This window comes from Netta rufina (assembly GCF_964035555.1).
Source record: "Netta rufina genome assembly, chromosome: 9".
Taxonomy (NCBI): Eukaryota; Metazoa; Chordata; class Aves; order Anseriformes; family Anatidae; genus Netta; species Netta rufina.
Window position 1 is genome coordinate 16,707,926 of NC_140132.1, and position 18,188 is coordinate 16,726,113.

General features: G+C 40.3%; 1 protein-coding gene across 2 annotated transcripts; it reads left to right on the plus strand.

Moving 5' to 3' along the window:
- The first annotated feature begins 2,974 nt into the window (after positions 1–2,974).
- FYTTD1 (forty-two-three domain containing 1) lies at positions 2,975–17,964 on the plus strand. 2 transcript variants are annotated; one of them, XM_084292280.1, is made up of 9 exons: positions 2,975–3,116; positions 6,089–6,220; positions 9,218–9,363; positions 10,409–10,521; positions 12,085–12,181; positions 13,055–13,116; positions 13,765–13,839; positions 14,657–14,783; positions 15,900–17,964. In XM_084292280.1, exons 1-9 carry the CDS (start codon positions 3,014–3,016, stop codon positions 15,993–15,995), a joined length of 951 nt encoding a protein of 316 aa, XP_084148406.1. In that variant the 5' UTR covers positions 2,975–3,013; the 3' UTR covers positions 15,996–17,964. The 2 variants fall into 2 exon arrangements, with proteins under 2 accessions (XP_084148406.1, XP_084148407.1); XM_084292281.1 differs by having other exon boundaries at positions 12,112–12,181.
- Positions 17,965–18,188: the final 224 nt, after the last annotated feature.

Consider the following 18,188-nt stretch of genomic DNA (forward strand, 5'->3'; position numbering starts at 1 on the left):
GCGAGAATTAAGTGTCTCAGGACATAGTGGTGCCTCAGCAAGTAGTGCTTTGCATAGACGAAACTCCATGTAGCTGTGCTGCCCACTGATGCTTCATATGTAAAAACACCACTGGAAACATTTCTGAGAGTACTGTGAGGCTTATCGCACTGCCACTCCAAAGGCGATACCAAAATATTTCTCAGAAGGCACTTAAACAGGAGAGCGGGACTCCCCACGCATCCCAGTAATTAGGTACAATTACGGAACAACTCCCAGCAGGATTGCCAGCCAGGCAGAAATTTCCTTGCCAGAGCCTACCTCGTTGATCACACAGGTTGAAAACACTGTATATAGGGGATTGGCATCTGATAATGGCTAGCACAGTGTAACAATTAACTTTCACTGTATAAGTATCGGAGAAAGACTATTGTAAGACCACTGTTAGTCATCACACCAGGTTAAATGGAGCGTACAGATGAAGCTTACAATTCTAATATAGCTCTTAAATAGGGAATTATAAGATTCTTCTAGCTCCACAAGTCAGAAATAGCCTAGAAATGATGTTGAGCCCAGTGGAAAAGGTGTTAAATGTGTAAATATAAATAAATAAAGAAAACATTCTTCAGGCACACCAATCTGTTGATTTACTTAGCTCTATTACAAAGTGAACAAACATAACTAACTCAAAGGCCTAGAGAGCTGGAAAATGGTTGGGAGACTAAAAAAGAGACAAAAAATAATAATGATAAAAAAAAAAATCTGAGGACAGAAAAAAATTGTTCTTACAGTTAAATTATAAAGTCTTTACAATTGTGAATGCTATATGGAACCATTGTCATTCATCCAGATGCTGTCACAATCCTGAGAGGTAGGCAGAAAACCAAGAGCTGATGTTTGTTTGCTTGCCTCTATCATCCCTGTGCTATTTTAGCCATTTTGAACACAGTAAAATTACTTTCTGTGATCATAACCTTTGCTTGGTTTTATGTTGTGCAGAGCAGAAGACAGCTGGTGTCCTGTTTGGATAATAAATGCAACAAATTGATGTGGCACAATCTGGATCGTGTCTAATTTCCACCTGCCGCGAGGGCAGGCAGCATCTGCCACCTTTGCAGTTAGCATATTTGTTTTGGGTAAACAGCATTTGTTTGTCAGCGTGACACAGTCACCAGATGGAGCTGCACCCTATAGCATCACAGGAATTTGGTTTAAGGTTTTGAAAAAAATGCACATTTTATTTGACACCTCCATTATTAGTATTTATCGGTAATCTGGCGATAGCATCTTTCCTTTAGAAATGTGACCTTTAAAAACCTCAAGTCCCACACATCATCAATCACTTGTCATCAAATCCCACTTGTCATCTGGAGGAAAATGCATAAATTATCAAATATTTGGCTCCAAGGCTCTGTGTCTGAAGTTATGCCACACATGAGAGAACACAGAGAAGAAAATGGGGATAGAACTCACAGCATCCCGCACCGTGGTTGTGGGCTACTCCTGCTTGGATGACAGGAAAATCTCTCACTAGCTGAAGATTTCCTGTGATGTTAACTAAGCCATTCTCTTCCAGACAGTAGAATTCAGTGAGAGGAGAATCCAGAAGCATGTTATTGGTCTTATTTTAAAAGGAAAGACATGCATAAAGAGCATAAAGGGATGGAAAAGGCCTTGTCAACAGTTTATGGTGCAGCACAGATCCTCAGTTCTCTCCTGTCATTCTTGCTCTTCATGATTTATACTCCTAAAAAGATCTCATTCTGCAGTTAAGGGGCAAAGGACTGCCTAGTATTTAGATTAAGGTACCTCCTGGCATAGAAGGATAAAAACCGTGCCAGGGATTACATACATGAGGATTTAGTTGTGCGCTGGGTACTTTGGGTATTGCATTTTGGCAGAGAGGTATTTGCTAGGGAAAATTTGTTATAGCAAATGAACATATGTTGTATGTAGGCAGTTAATGAAATGTGGGAGTGTTCACACTATAAGGGGAGGTTGTGTCTGTGGAAATATTTATTCCTGCCCAAGGGCGTTTGCAATATAGTGCCTGAAGTCTGGATGAAGTCAGTCAAACCCTAAAACTAGGCATTCCTGCAGCTTGGAAGATAACTGATTCAGCCAACTCAGCATTTTCTAGCAAAAGGTGAAAAGCACACCATGAGGAAGACCTATGGTCTTCCTCCCAAAGACCACTGCCAACATCCTGAAGACCCCTGCCCACAATTCTTGGAAGGCTTCGCGCAAGTGCAAAGGACTGATAAGCTAATTAGCATACGAAGTAAGAGTAGGCGGGTTTAGGTAATGAATATGTATATATGTTAATTGCATATTCATAGTTTTGCTGTATAAATATGAGATAGTTTGTCACTTCGAACATGCACACTAGGCGGAAGGATCCCCTGTGCATCCAGTGCTGACAATAAAGGATACTTCATCACTAAGAAATTTTGGCTTTGTTCTTTGAATCAGAGGTCTTTTCCAACTTTAATGATTCTATGAAAGAGGAAGATCCCAACCCTGTTACACCTCATGTAGCAGCAGTCAGCTGGCTACTAGGTATGCATGTACTGTTGCCCCTTCAGCTGTACACACACCTCCACAGAACGGAACGGTTTCCCAAAAAAAAAAAAAAAAAAAAAAGGCTCTGCTAGATTGCTTATTGAAGAAAACCAAATTGTTTCTATGAATCGACCTGAATTTCAGAATCGTGACTGACAAAAACCTGCAGAAAGCGACTTTGACAAAAAAATCCAAAAAAAAACAAAACATCAGTCCCCATATCATTTTATTTTTAAATGACAATTTTAATCCCAACGTGGTACTTTTGGGCTTCCCACTCCACAGCCACCTTCAGCCCTGACACCGGGCCGGCCGGCTGAGGGGCTCTCAGCGCGCACGCGCCGGCGGCCATTTTGGGGGGAGGGGGCGCGGGCAGAGGGGAGGGCTGCGGCGCGTGCGCAGTGCGCATGCGCGAGGCCCGCCCGCCGTCGGTTCGGGGCGGCTGAGGGGAGGCGGCGGAGGCAGGGCGGCCATGAGCGGGTTCGGGGCTGCGGCGCCGCTTGCGGCCTCCTCGGCCGGTGCCGGGGCCCGGAGCGGGAGCAGCGACAGCCTGGAGAAGATCGACATGTCCCTGGGTGAGCCGCGGGGCCGTGGGGTTGAGCTAAAGGGGGTGCGGAGCGAGCCAACGGCTTGGGGGGGGGGGGAGGGGGAGGGGGAGGCGCCGTTATCGGTTGGGGGCGAGCCCGGAGGCCTGAGGGGGGTTCCTGGGGTGGGAGGGGGGTGTCCGGGGCACGGCCCACACCTGCTGCCCTTTCCCTGTCCTGCCTCCATTCCCCTGCCCTCCTAGCCTGTTAGGAAGGAGCAGGGCCGCGTCAGGCCTGCTGCCCCTCAGGAAGGGCCAGCAACCTGCAACTCTCACTATTTGTACATTTCCAAACTAATTCTGTTCTGATCCTCGCCGCTGAGCCTGCTTGGTAGTTGGCGGAACGCTCGGTGGATGCCTGGAGTACGTCTTCCAGTCAGGGTTTGTTCAGAAAAATCCCAGCAGCAAAATAACCTGGTGGTGTGGCTCCGGGACTGCTCCGTTGTGCTGCCAAAGTGTGGTGGATCAGTACCGTCAGGAGGTTCCTGTAAAACACTGAAATCATGGCTTGAATGCAATGGTAGACTTGGCTTCTGTGGATCACCTTAAAATACGAGGATATATACGTTTTTTCTCTTTCTAGAGGATCCAGTGGAGTTCTTTGTTCTGGTGATGACTCGTGAAATGATGTGGAGAGTTTTTCTGAATGTCAAGTCCCACTACAGCATTCCAATAAATCTATTTTTATTTATAGACTAGCATACCGAGTCTTTGTTTCCAAGGTTACTAAGAATAAGGTCATTGATTCTCAGTGACTAGCTTACTTTCATAAAGTCAAATATTTTCTTATTTGGCCAAATTAACTTTTGAATTCACCACTGCTGCATGTTCTTTTTGGGCATTGCCCAGTAACAAATGGTGAAGAACTGTTGTGGTGTCACGGTGACGTTATGTTAAAGAATCTGTAGAGGGTGGGTGTGTCCCTTAGCTTGTTTAATTTCAGGGGAAACTTGCATGAGAACAGTTTCGTCACCACCTACTGTCCCTAAGCCATAGCTTTATGGCCTGCTGTAAAGGAAGATAAGCTTCAGTCCCACATCTGTCATGATAACAAAAAATTGTCATGATGCTAAACCAGGAAATTGTAGGATCTAGAACTTAGTGTTAAGTACTTTCTCTTGTACTAGTAAAGATTAAACCTGTTTTTATTGCTAGTGTGTGCAACTCATCTGAGGCTGAGCTTCCAGTTTGATAATATCCATAAATTATTCTGCTGTTCCAGGTGTAGTTTTGATCTCTAATCGCAGACAAGGTAGGGAGAACACATTCCTTAGTTAAGACGACCTGAAGCTTAATGTCCTAGGTAACCTTCGTTTCCCCAAATAAAAGAATTGCTGAAACTTTAGTCCTTTTGTTTCAAAAACTTGCAAGCCTGTGTGCATTAACAGCTGGTTGTCTTGCAAAAATGGGATCTAAGATGGGGCAGATGAACTGTGAAACAAGGATCCATGTTCTCTGAACATAGATGGTTTGCATCACAGGTACCGGGGGGGAGGTACCCATTATACAGAAGTACACAGAGTCATAGGATCAGTCAGGTTGGAAAAGCCCTGTAAGATCATCTAGTCCATCCTTTAACCTTGCACTGACAAGTCCAGCGCTAAACCATGCTGCTGAGTTCTACATCTACGTGTTTCTTGAAGAGCTCCAGGTCAGCTCTTCCAGGCCCTGGAGGTCTAAGGTTGGGAAGCTTTCTCTTTTGCTCAGCACCTGTTTATTGCTGATACTGAGCTTGAGCAATGCTTCCAGTTGAGTACTGCAGTTGTCAGTGATATTTTCAGCTATTTTTGAGCTAGATACCATTCTGAAGTGGCTTTGGTTTCCTTTGTCATACAGAAAGGTTTGTTCAGGAATCCTTCCTATAGGGACGAGTTCTTTGGTAAAGAAGCTTCTATAGCAATCGAAACCTGAGTGACCTGTATCAGCAGTCCTTTACCTATTTTTTTTTCCAGATATTCATTCATTTTTGCAGCAAAGTAGGCTGATTTTTCTCTTCACTATCAGTAGGATACAAAGCATTTGCGAACAAAATTTTATGATTTTTTTTTCTAGTTGCTGTTTTCTCTTTTCTACCCCATCTAAGTCCATTTGAACTTGGTTAAATACAGCAACCCTGCTCCCTTCTCTCCCTGACTCCGAAGGGAATGTCTGTATTCGTGGAATCTTTCTGGAATATGACGTTTGTGTCAGTTGTGCTCCCACGACTGAGATGCAATAAAGTATAATTTGACATCTTCTTTTATGGTGTTTTTGTAGACAAGCTAAGAGTCAAGTAAAGACATACCACAGCTGTTACTTTATACTTATCTCCTGAGCCAACTCCCTGATCAGTGGATGAAATCAGGCTGGTGTGACGAGGTTTGCTATTGACAGACCTGTTTGCTTTTCATGAATTTATCAGTTTATAATCTTACACGTATTCTTAAACCCAGTAATAATTTGTTCAATGTTGTTCTCTACGACAATAGATAAGGTGGTTGCTTTGGATTGCAGGTACTTGGGGAGAGAAGTCTTGCTTTTTCCTGTTGTCTGAACCTCAGTGAACTTATAAAGATAACTGATAGCCTGAGTTCCTTTGTGTGATTTCATTGAGTAACATAGGGTGAAAGAGTTAAGGCTTGAACTAACATCTTTTCTGTAGCCTGGAAGGTGTGAGAGTGCGATGGGATTACCTTTTCTTCAATGGTCTACAAAAACTAACAGATCATTTGTTTGGAAACTTAATGATCTTGTATCTTGGATATTCTGAATGTGTGCAACAGCTGCTTTATATTATATTTATATTATCAAATGAGGACTGTAAGACTAATTGGGACTTAATTTGTGTGTGCTGGTTTCTCAAGATTAACTGGTCTGTTTCACTTAACTCTAAGCAGCTATGGTTTCTTTTCTTTAGAACTAGAATATGTCTGCAATATGTCAAATCTTTTTTTTTTTTTTTTTTTTTTTTCCCTCTTCTTACAGATGATATAATTAAGCTGAACAAGAAAGAAGAGAGAAAGCAATATTCCCCCAAAATGAAAAGAGGGCTTCATCAGAATCGAACTCGGCAGTTCAGGACACCAGGCTCCAAGTGGGGAATCCAACAACAGAAGGGTGGGTGTATCAAATATGATGTGGACTGTGATATTTTTTGAGGTGAAATGTAAGCTCCTGAAAAAGCATGAATTGACACAGTCAATACGTGTGTTTTTCAAATAGTGGTATACAATTTTGATTATAATTCAGCTTATTGTGATTCGTTTACGTTTGGGTTTGTTTCTGCTTCAGTATGAGAACAGCATTGAGATGTCTGGCCAACAGACATCTGGGAGCTTAGGTATTTCATGGACTCTCTTGATACAAGGAAGGATTGGCTTTCTTTACGATTCTTTTTCATTTTCTTTCAGTTTTGGAAATTGTGTTAATACTTGGTCTCACAAAGGTGGATAGAGAGTGTTCATGCCAAAACTCGTACATTAGGAAATGCGCAGGCCTTGCCAAACTTTGGAGCTTTGTGAAAAAGAGCCAATAGATTTATATATGCTAGGTAGAATTCTCCTAGTAGGCTTCCCAAAATAGCTGTTACTGCAGTCTGTAACGCTGCCTCTGGGACATCCAGATGGATAGTGCAGGGTGTCTGAGTTGGCTTTTCTTGTTAAGACTTTGGGTTGCAAAGGAAGTACCATGGCAGCCTTCTTCAGTCTGTGCTTTTACAGTGGAGTACAGCAGTTGGGGGGGAAAAATCACGTAGGCAGGAACTGAAGAGGGGAAAAGTGCTCAGTAACACCTGATTTGAAGCTACTGCAGATTTCCTGAGTAGCTGTCAGATTTTTCAATAAGTAGGAGTAATTTTTAGATGATTGCCAGGTATTAGTCTGGTACGTGAAGAGCACCTGCTAGAAATAAAAACTTTTTGCTTATGTTTAATTTTGAAAAGTACCTCTTTAGCACTGGTTGATACTGTCCATACAGAACACTTACCACCTGAGCTAGCTGTTTAGTATACACAGTTTCTTGTTGAGTAGCATTTGTTTAAAACAAATGCACATCTATCTGATGTATTCACAGTAAGTAATCTCATGTTTTCATTGTCACTGCTTAATATTTGTTGTAGCAGTAGTTTGTATTCTTTTGGAGATCAATGAAATGTCACGTAACTCAGAGTTGTTTTGCTTTTCAGACAGGCCAACATAACAGTGTTAATTAATTTGTGCATCTTTGGTAAATTGTTGAGAGTACGGGAGAATGTTTTATGTCAGTCAGATGAAGTGTGAGACTATTTGTGGAGGTGAGAGAGTAATTGAAGTGGTAGATTATCAAGTGTAGGCTTTTATTTACAACCACAGTTCTCCAGTGCAGTTGTTCGTGACCTGAAGGGCACAAAAGAAGCAAGTATTACAATTTAGAATTTCAGGAAGAACTAGAGCTTCAAATATAAAATCCGTAATACGTTCAACTCTTGGAACTTTCCTCCCTTGTCTGCCCTTGTTCTAGGGGAAAAAAAAAAAGCAAACTTTTTTTTTTTCCAGAATTGGTAGCTTCATCATTTGTTGAAACATTGTGAATAGCTTTAACTGCTCCATTCTAGACAGGTCCATGCGTTTCCATACGTTTCCTCCCATTGAAGCACCCCTCATCTATATTGTTTCTGAGCAGAAGGTATTATTAAATAGTTCCTCTGAGGGTCGTAATTATTATTTACTTATGACCAGTAGATTTACTGCTACTCCAGTGCCATTGAAGTTATTCTGATAAGTGGCAAATCCTCTCTTGTTTGTGGACAGCTACAGAAACCACAAATGATCAGCATTCAATTCCCTCTGGTTTTAGATGTTGCTGCCAAACTCTCTGAAAGGAAGCAAGGAACTCGAGCTGGGACTTTCTCAGCTTTAGTGGGGAGATGCAGAGAGAAGATCATTGTCCATTTGAATAAAAGTTGTCCTTGGTGATACACAGTGCAACTGCACAAAACCCTGGGCTGCCTGAGCTGACTTCGAAGTTGTCATTTCATTGAGCAGAGCTTGGTCCAGAGAGCTTGTGAGGTCCCTTCCAGCCTAAATAACTCAGTTTTTCAGCTTTTCTTTTAGTGGGGAAGAGCATTTGTTAACTGTCTACACAGTGTGGTTACACAGCAGTCTCTCAACAGCAGATTTATCCAAGCTAGATTCTGATCCACAGCTTGCCTCGTGATCCTGTCTCATGAGGAAGCACAGATCTGTCATCAGTGCTACGAAGTCACATATGTCAGGACTAGATGTGCCTGTTTCTGCAGAGCTGACTTCTCAGTCTTAAATTTATCTTGCAGTCTGAGGTTCTAGAGGGGATCCTAACTTGGGGATAAAACCGAGGTGTGGCGTGTTCACATAACGTGAAACTAAATGGCTCCAGACAGGATTAACCAAACCCTTGTAACCGGAGACTTGAGATGTTTATACTACAGACCTTAGACTTGCAAGCCTTTTATATCCAAAGACAGCTGTCATTTCTCAGTCTTGTGTAGACTGCAGAATGCAGGCTTCTAATTGAAAACACTTTAAATGTGATGTAATTCATACACTGTTTAATATGGTTTTGTGGGCCAGTTGCCACACTCTTTTTTTTCTTAAGTTATGTCTTGGGAACCACTGATGTACATAATAAGCTTTGAAGTTGCTTTTCTTTTTTTTTTTTTCTTTCTTTTTGTTTTCTTTATTAAGTTGGTAATTTAAAGTCTGCTGAATTGCTGGGGACCTGAATTATTTGGTTTGATTTTGTGTTACTCAGCACTTGATGAAGGTCCATTTTGGTGTATTTGGTAGGAGTCCTTCTGGCATAGGAAACTAAGTTGTCCCTGCAGACGTGTCAAATAACAAGTTTTCAACGTTAATTAATTCAGTGAAGGAAAGCAAAATTGTCATCTGTATGAGGTGATTATTGTTGTGCTAGCTGTAGAGCCAGACTTAATAAAATAACCGAATGACCAAACTGTCTTCAAGCGTAGTGATATTTTCTGCTCTAGGGGTAGAAGTGTGCAGCCAAATAAACCTGTGTTGCTTGCATAGCATCTTAACACAACAAACTTTGTACTTCAGTAAGAATTGTTGAACTCTTCAATTATTTTTTATTTTGCAGGTTATGGTAAAAATCGTTTGGGACACAGAAAGAAGATAGCAGGGAAGAAGCGTTCTTACGGAGTTAAAACTGGCTTGGCAGCCAAGAAAGCAATGGGTTCACGCAAAGGAATTAGTCCTCTGAACAGACAGCCGCTTAGTGAGAAGGTAATTAATGCAGTTCCAGTGGTTCGTGTAATTGTCTGCATTAGGTGTAACTCTGACTTTGCTAAAAGAACTCATTAGAAATGGAACACAGTGGCTTCAGACTAGTGCTACTGAAATATATTCCAGTATGCTGGTTCTATAGCATGCAGACATCTGGTACAACCTCTTACAAAATTGCAGGTGTGTTGGCTGAGTGGTTTTTTGTTTTGAGAGAGGGATGGACAGTGACTAGGTTTGAAAGGTTTTGAACACTTAGCAAGCCATGAAGATTGAAGCACAGAAGTCCATTCTGTGAGAATATGTGAGCATTTATGGTATTTTTACAAGAGAAGCTCACTTACTAGGATTTCTTGTCATCTATGTTGCTTTGCTACAAACCAGTGGTACAACACGCATACAGGTGTTAAACATGGGCCTATCACAAAAATGAAGTTTTGCAAAATACCTCTGTCAGCAGCCTCCCTCTTCTGCATTCCTCCAGTGCATTCCTGCCTGCTCCATCTATTCTGGTATTGTAGAACAGGGATTGCTTTTAGATTTGTGAAGAAGAGTAATTTTAAAGGTGTGTGGAGGAGGTATTGTCAGTTATATATAGGGAGGTAAAATAATCAAGTAACTGCTAAGCTCTACTTTTTTTGGCCTGGTAATGAGGGTAACATATGATTCATAACAGCATAGATGGTATTTCTCAAATTATAGTGAGCTGTGAAAGGTGGGCAAAGCGAAATGTGTTTTGTGTGCAGCTTGTAATCAAACAAAAATTGAAGGAAAAATTTCCAGGAAAACTAACAAAGCTTGAAACAGCAGAAGTGTATACAGTTACAACGCACAGGAGAGAAATGCAGATGTTTTTAAATGACAATTCTAATATATCCCTGTTTCAGTTTAACAACTAATTCATTAAATACTTCCCTTTTTAGAGATAGGAAAGGACTCAGTAATTATATTCAGGTTATAACTATATTGTTCCTAATTCAATTTAGTGTGTGTTTGTATGTACACATCGTACATATGTATTGCATTTATTTATTTTTTCCCTTTTAAGAATGCACAGCGGAATTACCCAGTTTTGAAAAAGAAAACAAATTTGCAGAGACAATCTGATATGCAGAGAAAACAAATCCCAGTCCTCAGGAGGCCTGCTCCACTAAACAGAAGGTAAAATGCCATGTCTGCTTTCTGAGCTCTTCTTGATAGCTTTCCATAATGAGTCTTGTTTCTGACAGAACTGGGTCCGAGGGCAAATGGTAGGTACTGGCAGTTGTAGTACTATCAAGACTGTCGTGTGTATGAAGTTCAGTAGATCTGAAGCTGAACATGGTCTTGAACAAAGGCAGGTACTTATTACTGTGTAGAACACTTGAGAGGTACCTGCATTTGTGAGCGTCTGGTATTCTGCCTTCATTTAAATCATAGGCAGCCTACATGAAAATGGCCAACATGGATTTCCATAGATTCAAAGTGACAACCGTGGTTTAGTGAATTTTCTAAATCAAATGTCTTTGTGGAAGCTGGTGCCATCTTCCGTTTCTTGGAAGGTATTGCATATTTTATTTATGCCGGAATTGATCTGTATCAGTTACAAACTGCAGCTGAACTGGTCTCTGTGATGGAAATTTTCACTGTGTGACTCTTGTAGAAACTGTAAACGCAGCTTGTTTACAGTTACCAATACTGCTCTTTGTTTTTATCTAATATAAAGTGCTGGAGGGTATTACAGTAAAGAAGAAGCAGAATTATTAACCTGTGACATGGGAGTCCTAATGCTAGGTGCTGCACTTGGGTCATAAAAGCCCCATGCAGCAGTATAGGCTTTGAAGAGTGTGGCTGGAAAGTTGCCTGGCAAGAAAGGAATTGGGGGTGCTGGCCAATATATGAATATGAGCTGGCAATATGTCCGAGTGGTCAAGGTGCCCAGTGGCATCCTGGCCTGCACCAGAAATAGGGTGGCTAGCAGGACTATGAAAGTGATTGTCCCTCTGTACCCAACACCACACTTCAAGCACTGTGTTTGGTTTTGGGCCCATCACTACGAGAAAAGCATTGAGTTGCTCAGGTGTGTGCAGAGAAGAGCAACAAAGCTGGTGAAGGGATGAGAAAACAAGACATGAGGAGAGCAGCTGAGGGAACCGGGTCTGTTTAGTGTGGAGAAAAGAAGGCCGAGAGGAGATGTCATCACTCTCTGTAACTACCTGAAAGGAGGCTGCAGCAAGGAGGGTGTCAGTCTCTTTTCTCAGGTGACAAGTGATAGGACATGAGGTGACAGGATCAAGTTCTGCCAGCGGAAGTTTAGACTGGCTGTCAGGAAGTGTTTTGTCACAGGAAGGGTGGTGAGGTATTGAAACAGGCTGCTCAAGAAGGTGGTGAAGTCACCATCCCTGGAAGTATTTAAGAGATGTGTGGATGTGGCACTTAGGGACATGGTTGACCAGTGGATTTGTAGTGTTAGTTGGATAGTTGGACTTGATGATCTCAGAGGTCTCTTCAAACCTAAACAATTCTATGGATCTATAATTTCTAGTCCTAGAGATTTCTCCATTTTTAAATAACATGTTTTTTTTCCTCGTAGGTGAGAAGCTTATTGCGACTGAAATGTTCCGCCTCAAAGAGGCAGCTTCGCAGATGTCTTTAGTGGGCAATTGGGCAATTTCCTGACCTTCATAGTGGTCTCTTTCAAATGTTATCTTTGGAGCCTTTCACTATGTTTTCTAAATATTACAGGAATAACATGCCGTCTGCTTTTACCAGAATTGGAAACAAACTAAATCAACAGAAAGACACTCGTCAAGCAACTTTCTTGTTTCGAAGAGGCTTGAAGGTAATAAACATTGCTGAAAACAAAGTAGTGCCATGGATTTTGAGCCAACTCAAAACGTTGAAATTAATCGCTTTTGATCATCAGATCTAAGTAGAAACTTCAAGGAGACTGGAAAATAGGCACATGCTCTTCTGGAGACTTCCCTTCAGTTCCCTTCAGTTACTGTAACCCATTGAGTCTTGCTTCCTATTTCAGTGTAGCTGGACTGTTCCGAAGGGCATAGAACTTGTCTGAGTATTTGGGGATAGTTTTAAGCCATTAGTTCTTCCTCTCACAAGTAAATGTTAGAAAGCAATGCACAGCTTTCAGCAGCTGCCTTCAGGTAAATGATAGAGCAGTAACATGTTTCAGAATCTGAATATGTTCATCTTATTTGTATTCAAAGAGGGTTTTTTTTAGTTATTTTGAATAAGATCAAGAAAATAGAAAGTGGATATGCAGTGAATGGTGTTCTTGGTTTTCATTTATGCCTTTATTCTACATCTGCTGTTGTTTTAACTGTAGGTAGTTACTATCTTCCATCCATATGAATTACAGAACTACAGCCATAGGTTTTATTGCTGGTCTGGTAACACTTTGGTGCATGTTGGTAGTGTTTGCAGAAGTTCTCAAAGATGTTTCCATCTCTTTATTGGTTAAGTTACTTTATTGGCCATGTTTAAAACGTTTTAGGTTCTTAGAGTAATTTTCTTCCAGTGCCTTACATGGTTAGTAGGATAGTTACTTATATGTCCCTCTGAAAGTACAGCTCAGTTTGTGCATCATGTATAAACCGCTTTAAACTTCTGTTTTTGAACTGCTGTATTTCCAGCTGCTACAAGGGGAGCTGTGAAACATTTTGCAAATCCAGTGTCTGTATTGATGTGCTTTCAGGTGCAGGCCCAAGTGCAGACAACAGATGATCTTGATAACCAGACAGTAAAGAGAACTCGTCAGTAAGTATTTCACTTGGAAAACTTGAGTATAGTTTCTTGTTTGTACTGCTGTTCTCCATTTAATTCTGGCTTCTGCTTCTAGCTATGGTAATAGAATGCTTTTTTTGTTCCCCTGTAGGCATCTCAACTGAGTGACAGCAATCCTCCCCCTATTTTCCGCAGTTGTTTTCTAAATTATTTCGTAATTTAACTAGGAGGAGTTTGTTTGCAGTAAGATGCTTGCGGGAATGAGGGGGAAGGTGGTAGCTTCAGAGGAACAGACTAGTCTGTCATGAATACTGCGTTGATGAGAAGAAAAACTGAAATGTCAGTGCTCTCCTAAGCTCGTGATGCAATTTCCATTTTATTTGATATAAATATAGAGCCTATGAAGGAGTTTGGAAATATGCAAGGCAGGCCACAAGATGGACACCCTCCACTCTTACTCTTCATATTCATCTTTTATCATTCTCAGCCTGGTAGGCTCTTTGCAGTTTTGTTGTTGGTAAGAAAGCAGGCTGAGAAAATTTGGCTGCATGTGGTCTTTGTATTGGCCTACATTCTGAAAACTTGCACGTTCCTTATTAGCCTGAGTTCTGGACGCACATTTGAAGATATTCTGACTGAAATTTCAGCAATATTTTTGCGATTTCTGTGTTTTCAAACTAGATGGCGAACTTCTACCACAAGTGGAGGGATTCTGACTGTGTCCATCGACAACCCAGGAGCAATCCTAGCCCCAATGTGAGTTTGAGAAATAGTTCTGAAATGTTAACATAAATGAAATTGCTGTTCCTGAGACATTTAGCAAGTTCCTTTTGGACAGTCTTTCATGTGACTTCACGTGACAGCTTTTTCTGAAGACTTCCAAATCTGTCCTGTTTTTGAATATTTCTGCGTTGTGTGTTAGTAACACCACAGCTGAGTTTACCGAAACATCTCCTCATTAGGAGCTTGATCTGCTGTGTAGAGTCAAAGGGTGGTGGGCTGGTAGATCTTCACCTTATCTGCCTGTTCTAGATCAGACTGTGAAGGCTGTTTTCCTCCCTGATCTGAATGAAAATTAATTTAGCATCTAGTTGATGAGTGATGGTAGTAGTTTGTGCCTGATCAGTAATGGCACTGCTAGAATTTTCCTTAAAGAAAGCATTGCTGTATTTGTCTTTATAAAATTGAAGGCACTGTTGATTCGTGAGGTGTTTTATTTTAAAAATCAATTGAGTTGCTTTTTCCATTATTAATATTTTATCTGCAAGGAAAACTATACCAGTTTTTATTTTATGTATTTACAAGAATAATTAACCGTGAATAATGGAGTTGTCAGTAAAAAAAAATTAAAAAAAAATTGCTTCCTTTTGGGACACTTGCTGTCTAATAACAGTAAGAAATCCTAAATTTTAATAGTTCTGCTTCACTTTAACCTCCTTGAATTTGAGCCCTTCAGCTACTCAGCTGGCCTAATCAAATGGCATGATGAAAAATTAATATTTCTATCAGCAGTAAGGCTTCATTGCATAAAACATGTATTCACAGTGTCCTGTCTGATGTTCTTCTTTCACAGTTCCCAGAAATTACGATTAACTCGCACTCCTGTGCCCCCATTTCTGATGAAGAGGGACCAATCTGAAGAGAAGAAGATTCCCAAAGGGGTTCCATTGCAGTTTGATATTAATAGTGTTGGAAAACAGGTAAATGTAGTTTAATTTCTTGACTGTAGAAGTAGCTTCAGATAAGACAGATAAAATCTGGTGAGCCAGGCACTTTTCTCCTAGATTCGCTAGTGAAAAATGAGGGAACTGGTGACAACTTCATTTCCACTTCTTGTTCTTCCACTAACTTGCTGTGTAACTCCAAGCAAGTGCCTGAACTCACTGTTCCTGTTCCTCTAGTTTACATCTTGAATACCCATGTGCTTTAAATAGGATTTAAAATGCTGAATGTTTCTAAAAGCTTTCTGGTGTTCCTGCTGTGCTTGAATCAGCAAGCGTGCGTAATTCAGGAACAAGCGTCATTTGGTGATGTAACCTGATTTAATAGGGCGACTTTTGCTATGCACCTAGCCTTAAAAAAAAAAAAAAAGGTGGGGTGAGAAAATCAGATGTGATCAGTGTGATGACACAAACACTTGAATGATTAATATTTTTCCAAAGTTTAATGAAGATGAGTGATCGGATGCAGAGATCTTAGTGCTGCCATTGATGAAATTCTTACAGGCTGACAGATGCTGGAGAATTTGACCACAAGATGAGGCTGTTCTTGTAATCAGCTCCTTGCTGCCATCTGCAGAGTACTGCATAGGGTCAGGGCATTGGTCTGGATTTGTTCCTTCAGTGAACAAGCAGTATGTCAAAAATAGTCTACTAGTATATTGGAAAAATTACTTGAACTTTTGGCCTAGAATCCAGTCTGCAGCCTCAACTGGATGAACTGGAAAACAAACTGCATTATAGTGGTTCAACAGCTGTAGTTGTTGAAGTTACATAGAATCTGTATGGGGAAATAGGTGTAGTAAAAGTTCCCTTTTCAGTCTGTCTGTCCTCAGTTTAACTTTTTTACAGTTTTCTGAGTAGTTTGTCAGTCCTGACATTGTGTACCATGTATTCTTAATAAATTGCAAGAAGTAGCTCTTGATTTTTAAGTGGTGGAGGAAAGAACTAAGCCAAATCAAACCTTTTTTTGTTTTAGGAATTTGAGTTAGGAAGTCAAGTAATGAAACTAAAGGAGGAAAAAATGTTCTTGTATTTATTACTTTGACTAAATTAACCTAACGTCTTTTAAGTTTATGAAATTATTTTATTTTTCAGACAGGGATGACACTGAACGAACGTTTTGGGATCCTGAAGGAGCAAAGAACAGCGCTGTCTCAGAACAAAGGAAGCCGTTTTGTAACAGTGGGCTAACCTGTCGAATGGACTTGAGTGCTGATCCCACCTACTTAAGAAAGTGAGATAAAAGTGGGCAGAAGAATATGGCGTACGTCCCTGAAATTCTCCAGACTTCTTGCTAAGATGGTGGCACTGTTTTTATTACTTTTACTTTGAGCAGTAAAAGACATTTTGCCCTGAGAGGGGGAAAACTGGGAAACTGATCTACTGGAGTAGCACCATCACCTGGTTGGAAAAGATTCTGTTGCCCAGCTGTTAACAAACACCAATTTTGGTTCATCTTGCAACCAATATTTAAACATGAAGTTAAAAGGTTTTTCTTTCTGTTTAGAAGTACTCGGTATCTGTTCTTCAACCCCCTGCTATAGTAAAGATTGTGTCAGTGTATCATTACAAATCCCACTTTAGGATGTTAGGGACTGCCTATGAACTTTCCTCTGGACTGCAGTTTGGCACAGAGCCTCAGTCCGTGAATACTTTAGTAGTGATGTAGCAACATTTTTCATGGGAGCATTGGTTGTACTTCTTTGTGCTTTTAAAGTTCTTTTTTTTTCCTTTCTTGAAGACTAAATGTTTTGCATTCTCTATTTCACAAATAAAGATGTTAGCTGAGACCCGTAATATGTAATTGGGATGGAGACTATTCTACTCTTATCCTTAAAAGTGGTCCAGGCCATATTGGAGGAGTACTGCGCAGGCAGTACGAGAGTAACAAATATTACAAATATCTCAAGTTCATCAGCATCCTCTGCAAATGGAGTTTACACATCTCCCATTTTTCTTAAACTTTTGCTTACTATTTCTTTTTGTAAGTTTTTCTTTTCTCAATGCAATAACTTCAAATTTTTGGATAATTTCATAGAAATAAATGTAACAGTTCACAAGAAAGTCAGTGGCATGGTAGAGTTCCTTGCATTCCCAGACACAGGATTTTCATCTTGCAAACCTTGACCCAGAGGGTTTTCTGTGGCTCATACAAATGGCCAGAGGCATGCAATCTAACGGCACTTGCTTGTATATACCAAAGAGAGGTAAAATGTGAAGTTGATTGAAATTTGTCAGGCGTCTTGAAATTGGCCAAAACTGGGGAATGTCAATGGAAGAAAGCCCTCAGTCTACCAGCATGCATAAGGCATTGAGCAGGAGCATGTAGTCACTTGCTGCAGGCATAGCTTTGTGTATCCGAATCTGCAGGATGGTAAGGACTGGGGCATTCTCAATATTAATTTATGATTCCTAAAAGTGAGGCACCTGTTCAGGAATAATATACAGTTAAAGCTGCTTCCAGCCCAGGAATTGATGAGTTTAACCCTGTTCTGTAGCAATGGAGTTTAGGTACAGCCACATAAAAGGATGGTTGGTTGCTGCATCCACAATTGTTCATGGTGTTTGAAGTGGTTTTACTTCGTTTTATTTTTCTTGAAGAGTTTACATTGGATTTCTTACAGAACTGGTTTCCTTGCATTTTTATCTCAAATTCCAAGTTAACTGGCGTTTACTGGGGACTTCAATGTTTGAAGAGCATTGACTGTAGAAGGGCTTTCATTCATACAGCAATTTTAAAGTCCGAATGCATCCCTGATGCTATATAGAACTGAAACCCTTATTTTTAATGTTGACAAATATACCTTAGCAGAAATGAACTAAGCAAAATGGTGTTAAGGTGTTTTTTCTTAATTACTAGTAGGATTTTTTTGACAAATGAAAGATGTCCCACTGTTAGAATTTGAGTAAATAATGTGGTGTCAGTCATTCTGTTTCAGTGTATACATTTTCCATGTGCCAGGATGCAACAAAAAAAACTCTTTTGCATCAACATAGATGCAAAACATTGATGCAATGCATCAAAAAAAAAAAAAAGCTAGTTTGTATTTAATGAGAAGATGCTTTACACTGTACCTTTTGGTATTTTTTGGAGAAGTTATTACATTTGATCTATTCTGAAGCTGTTAATTTTTTTTTAAATAAAAAGTTACAGGTTTCATGCTGTCTTGTCCCTGTTATAACACTTGGGCAGTAATACGTTGGTTATATCAGAAAATGCATATATTTAAGGGGTTGTTAATGACTAAATCACTATTAAATGTTCTGAAGAATGTAACAAAAAAATAGTTGAAGAAGGCTTGCGTTTGTTGCCTATGTTGGGAAAAGTAAGCACCTTTTGCAGTGGTGCTGTACAAGTTAATGTATATTGGTGTGACTAGCTGC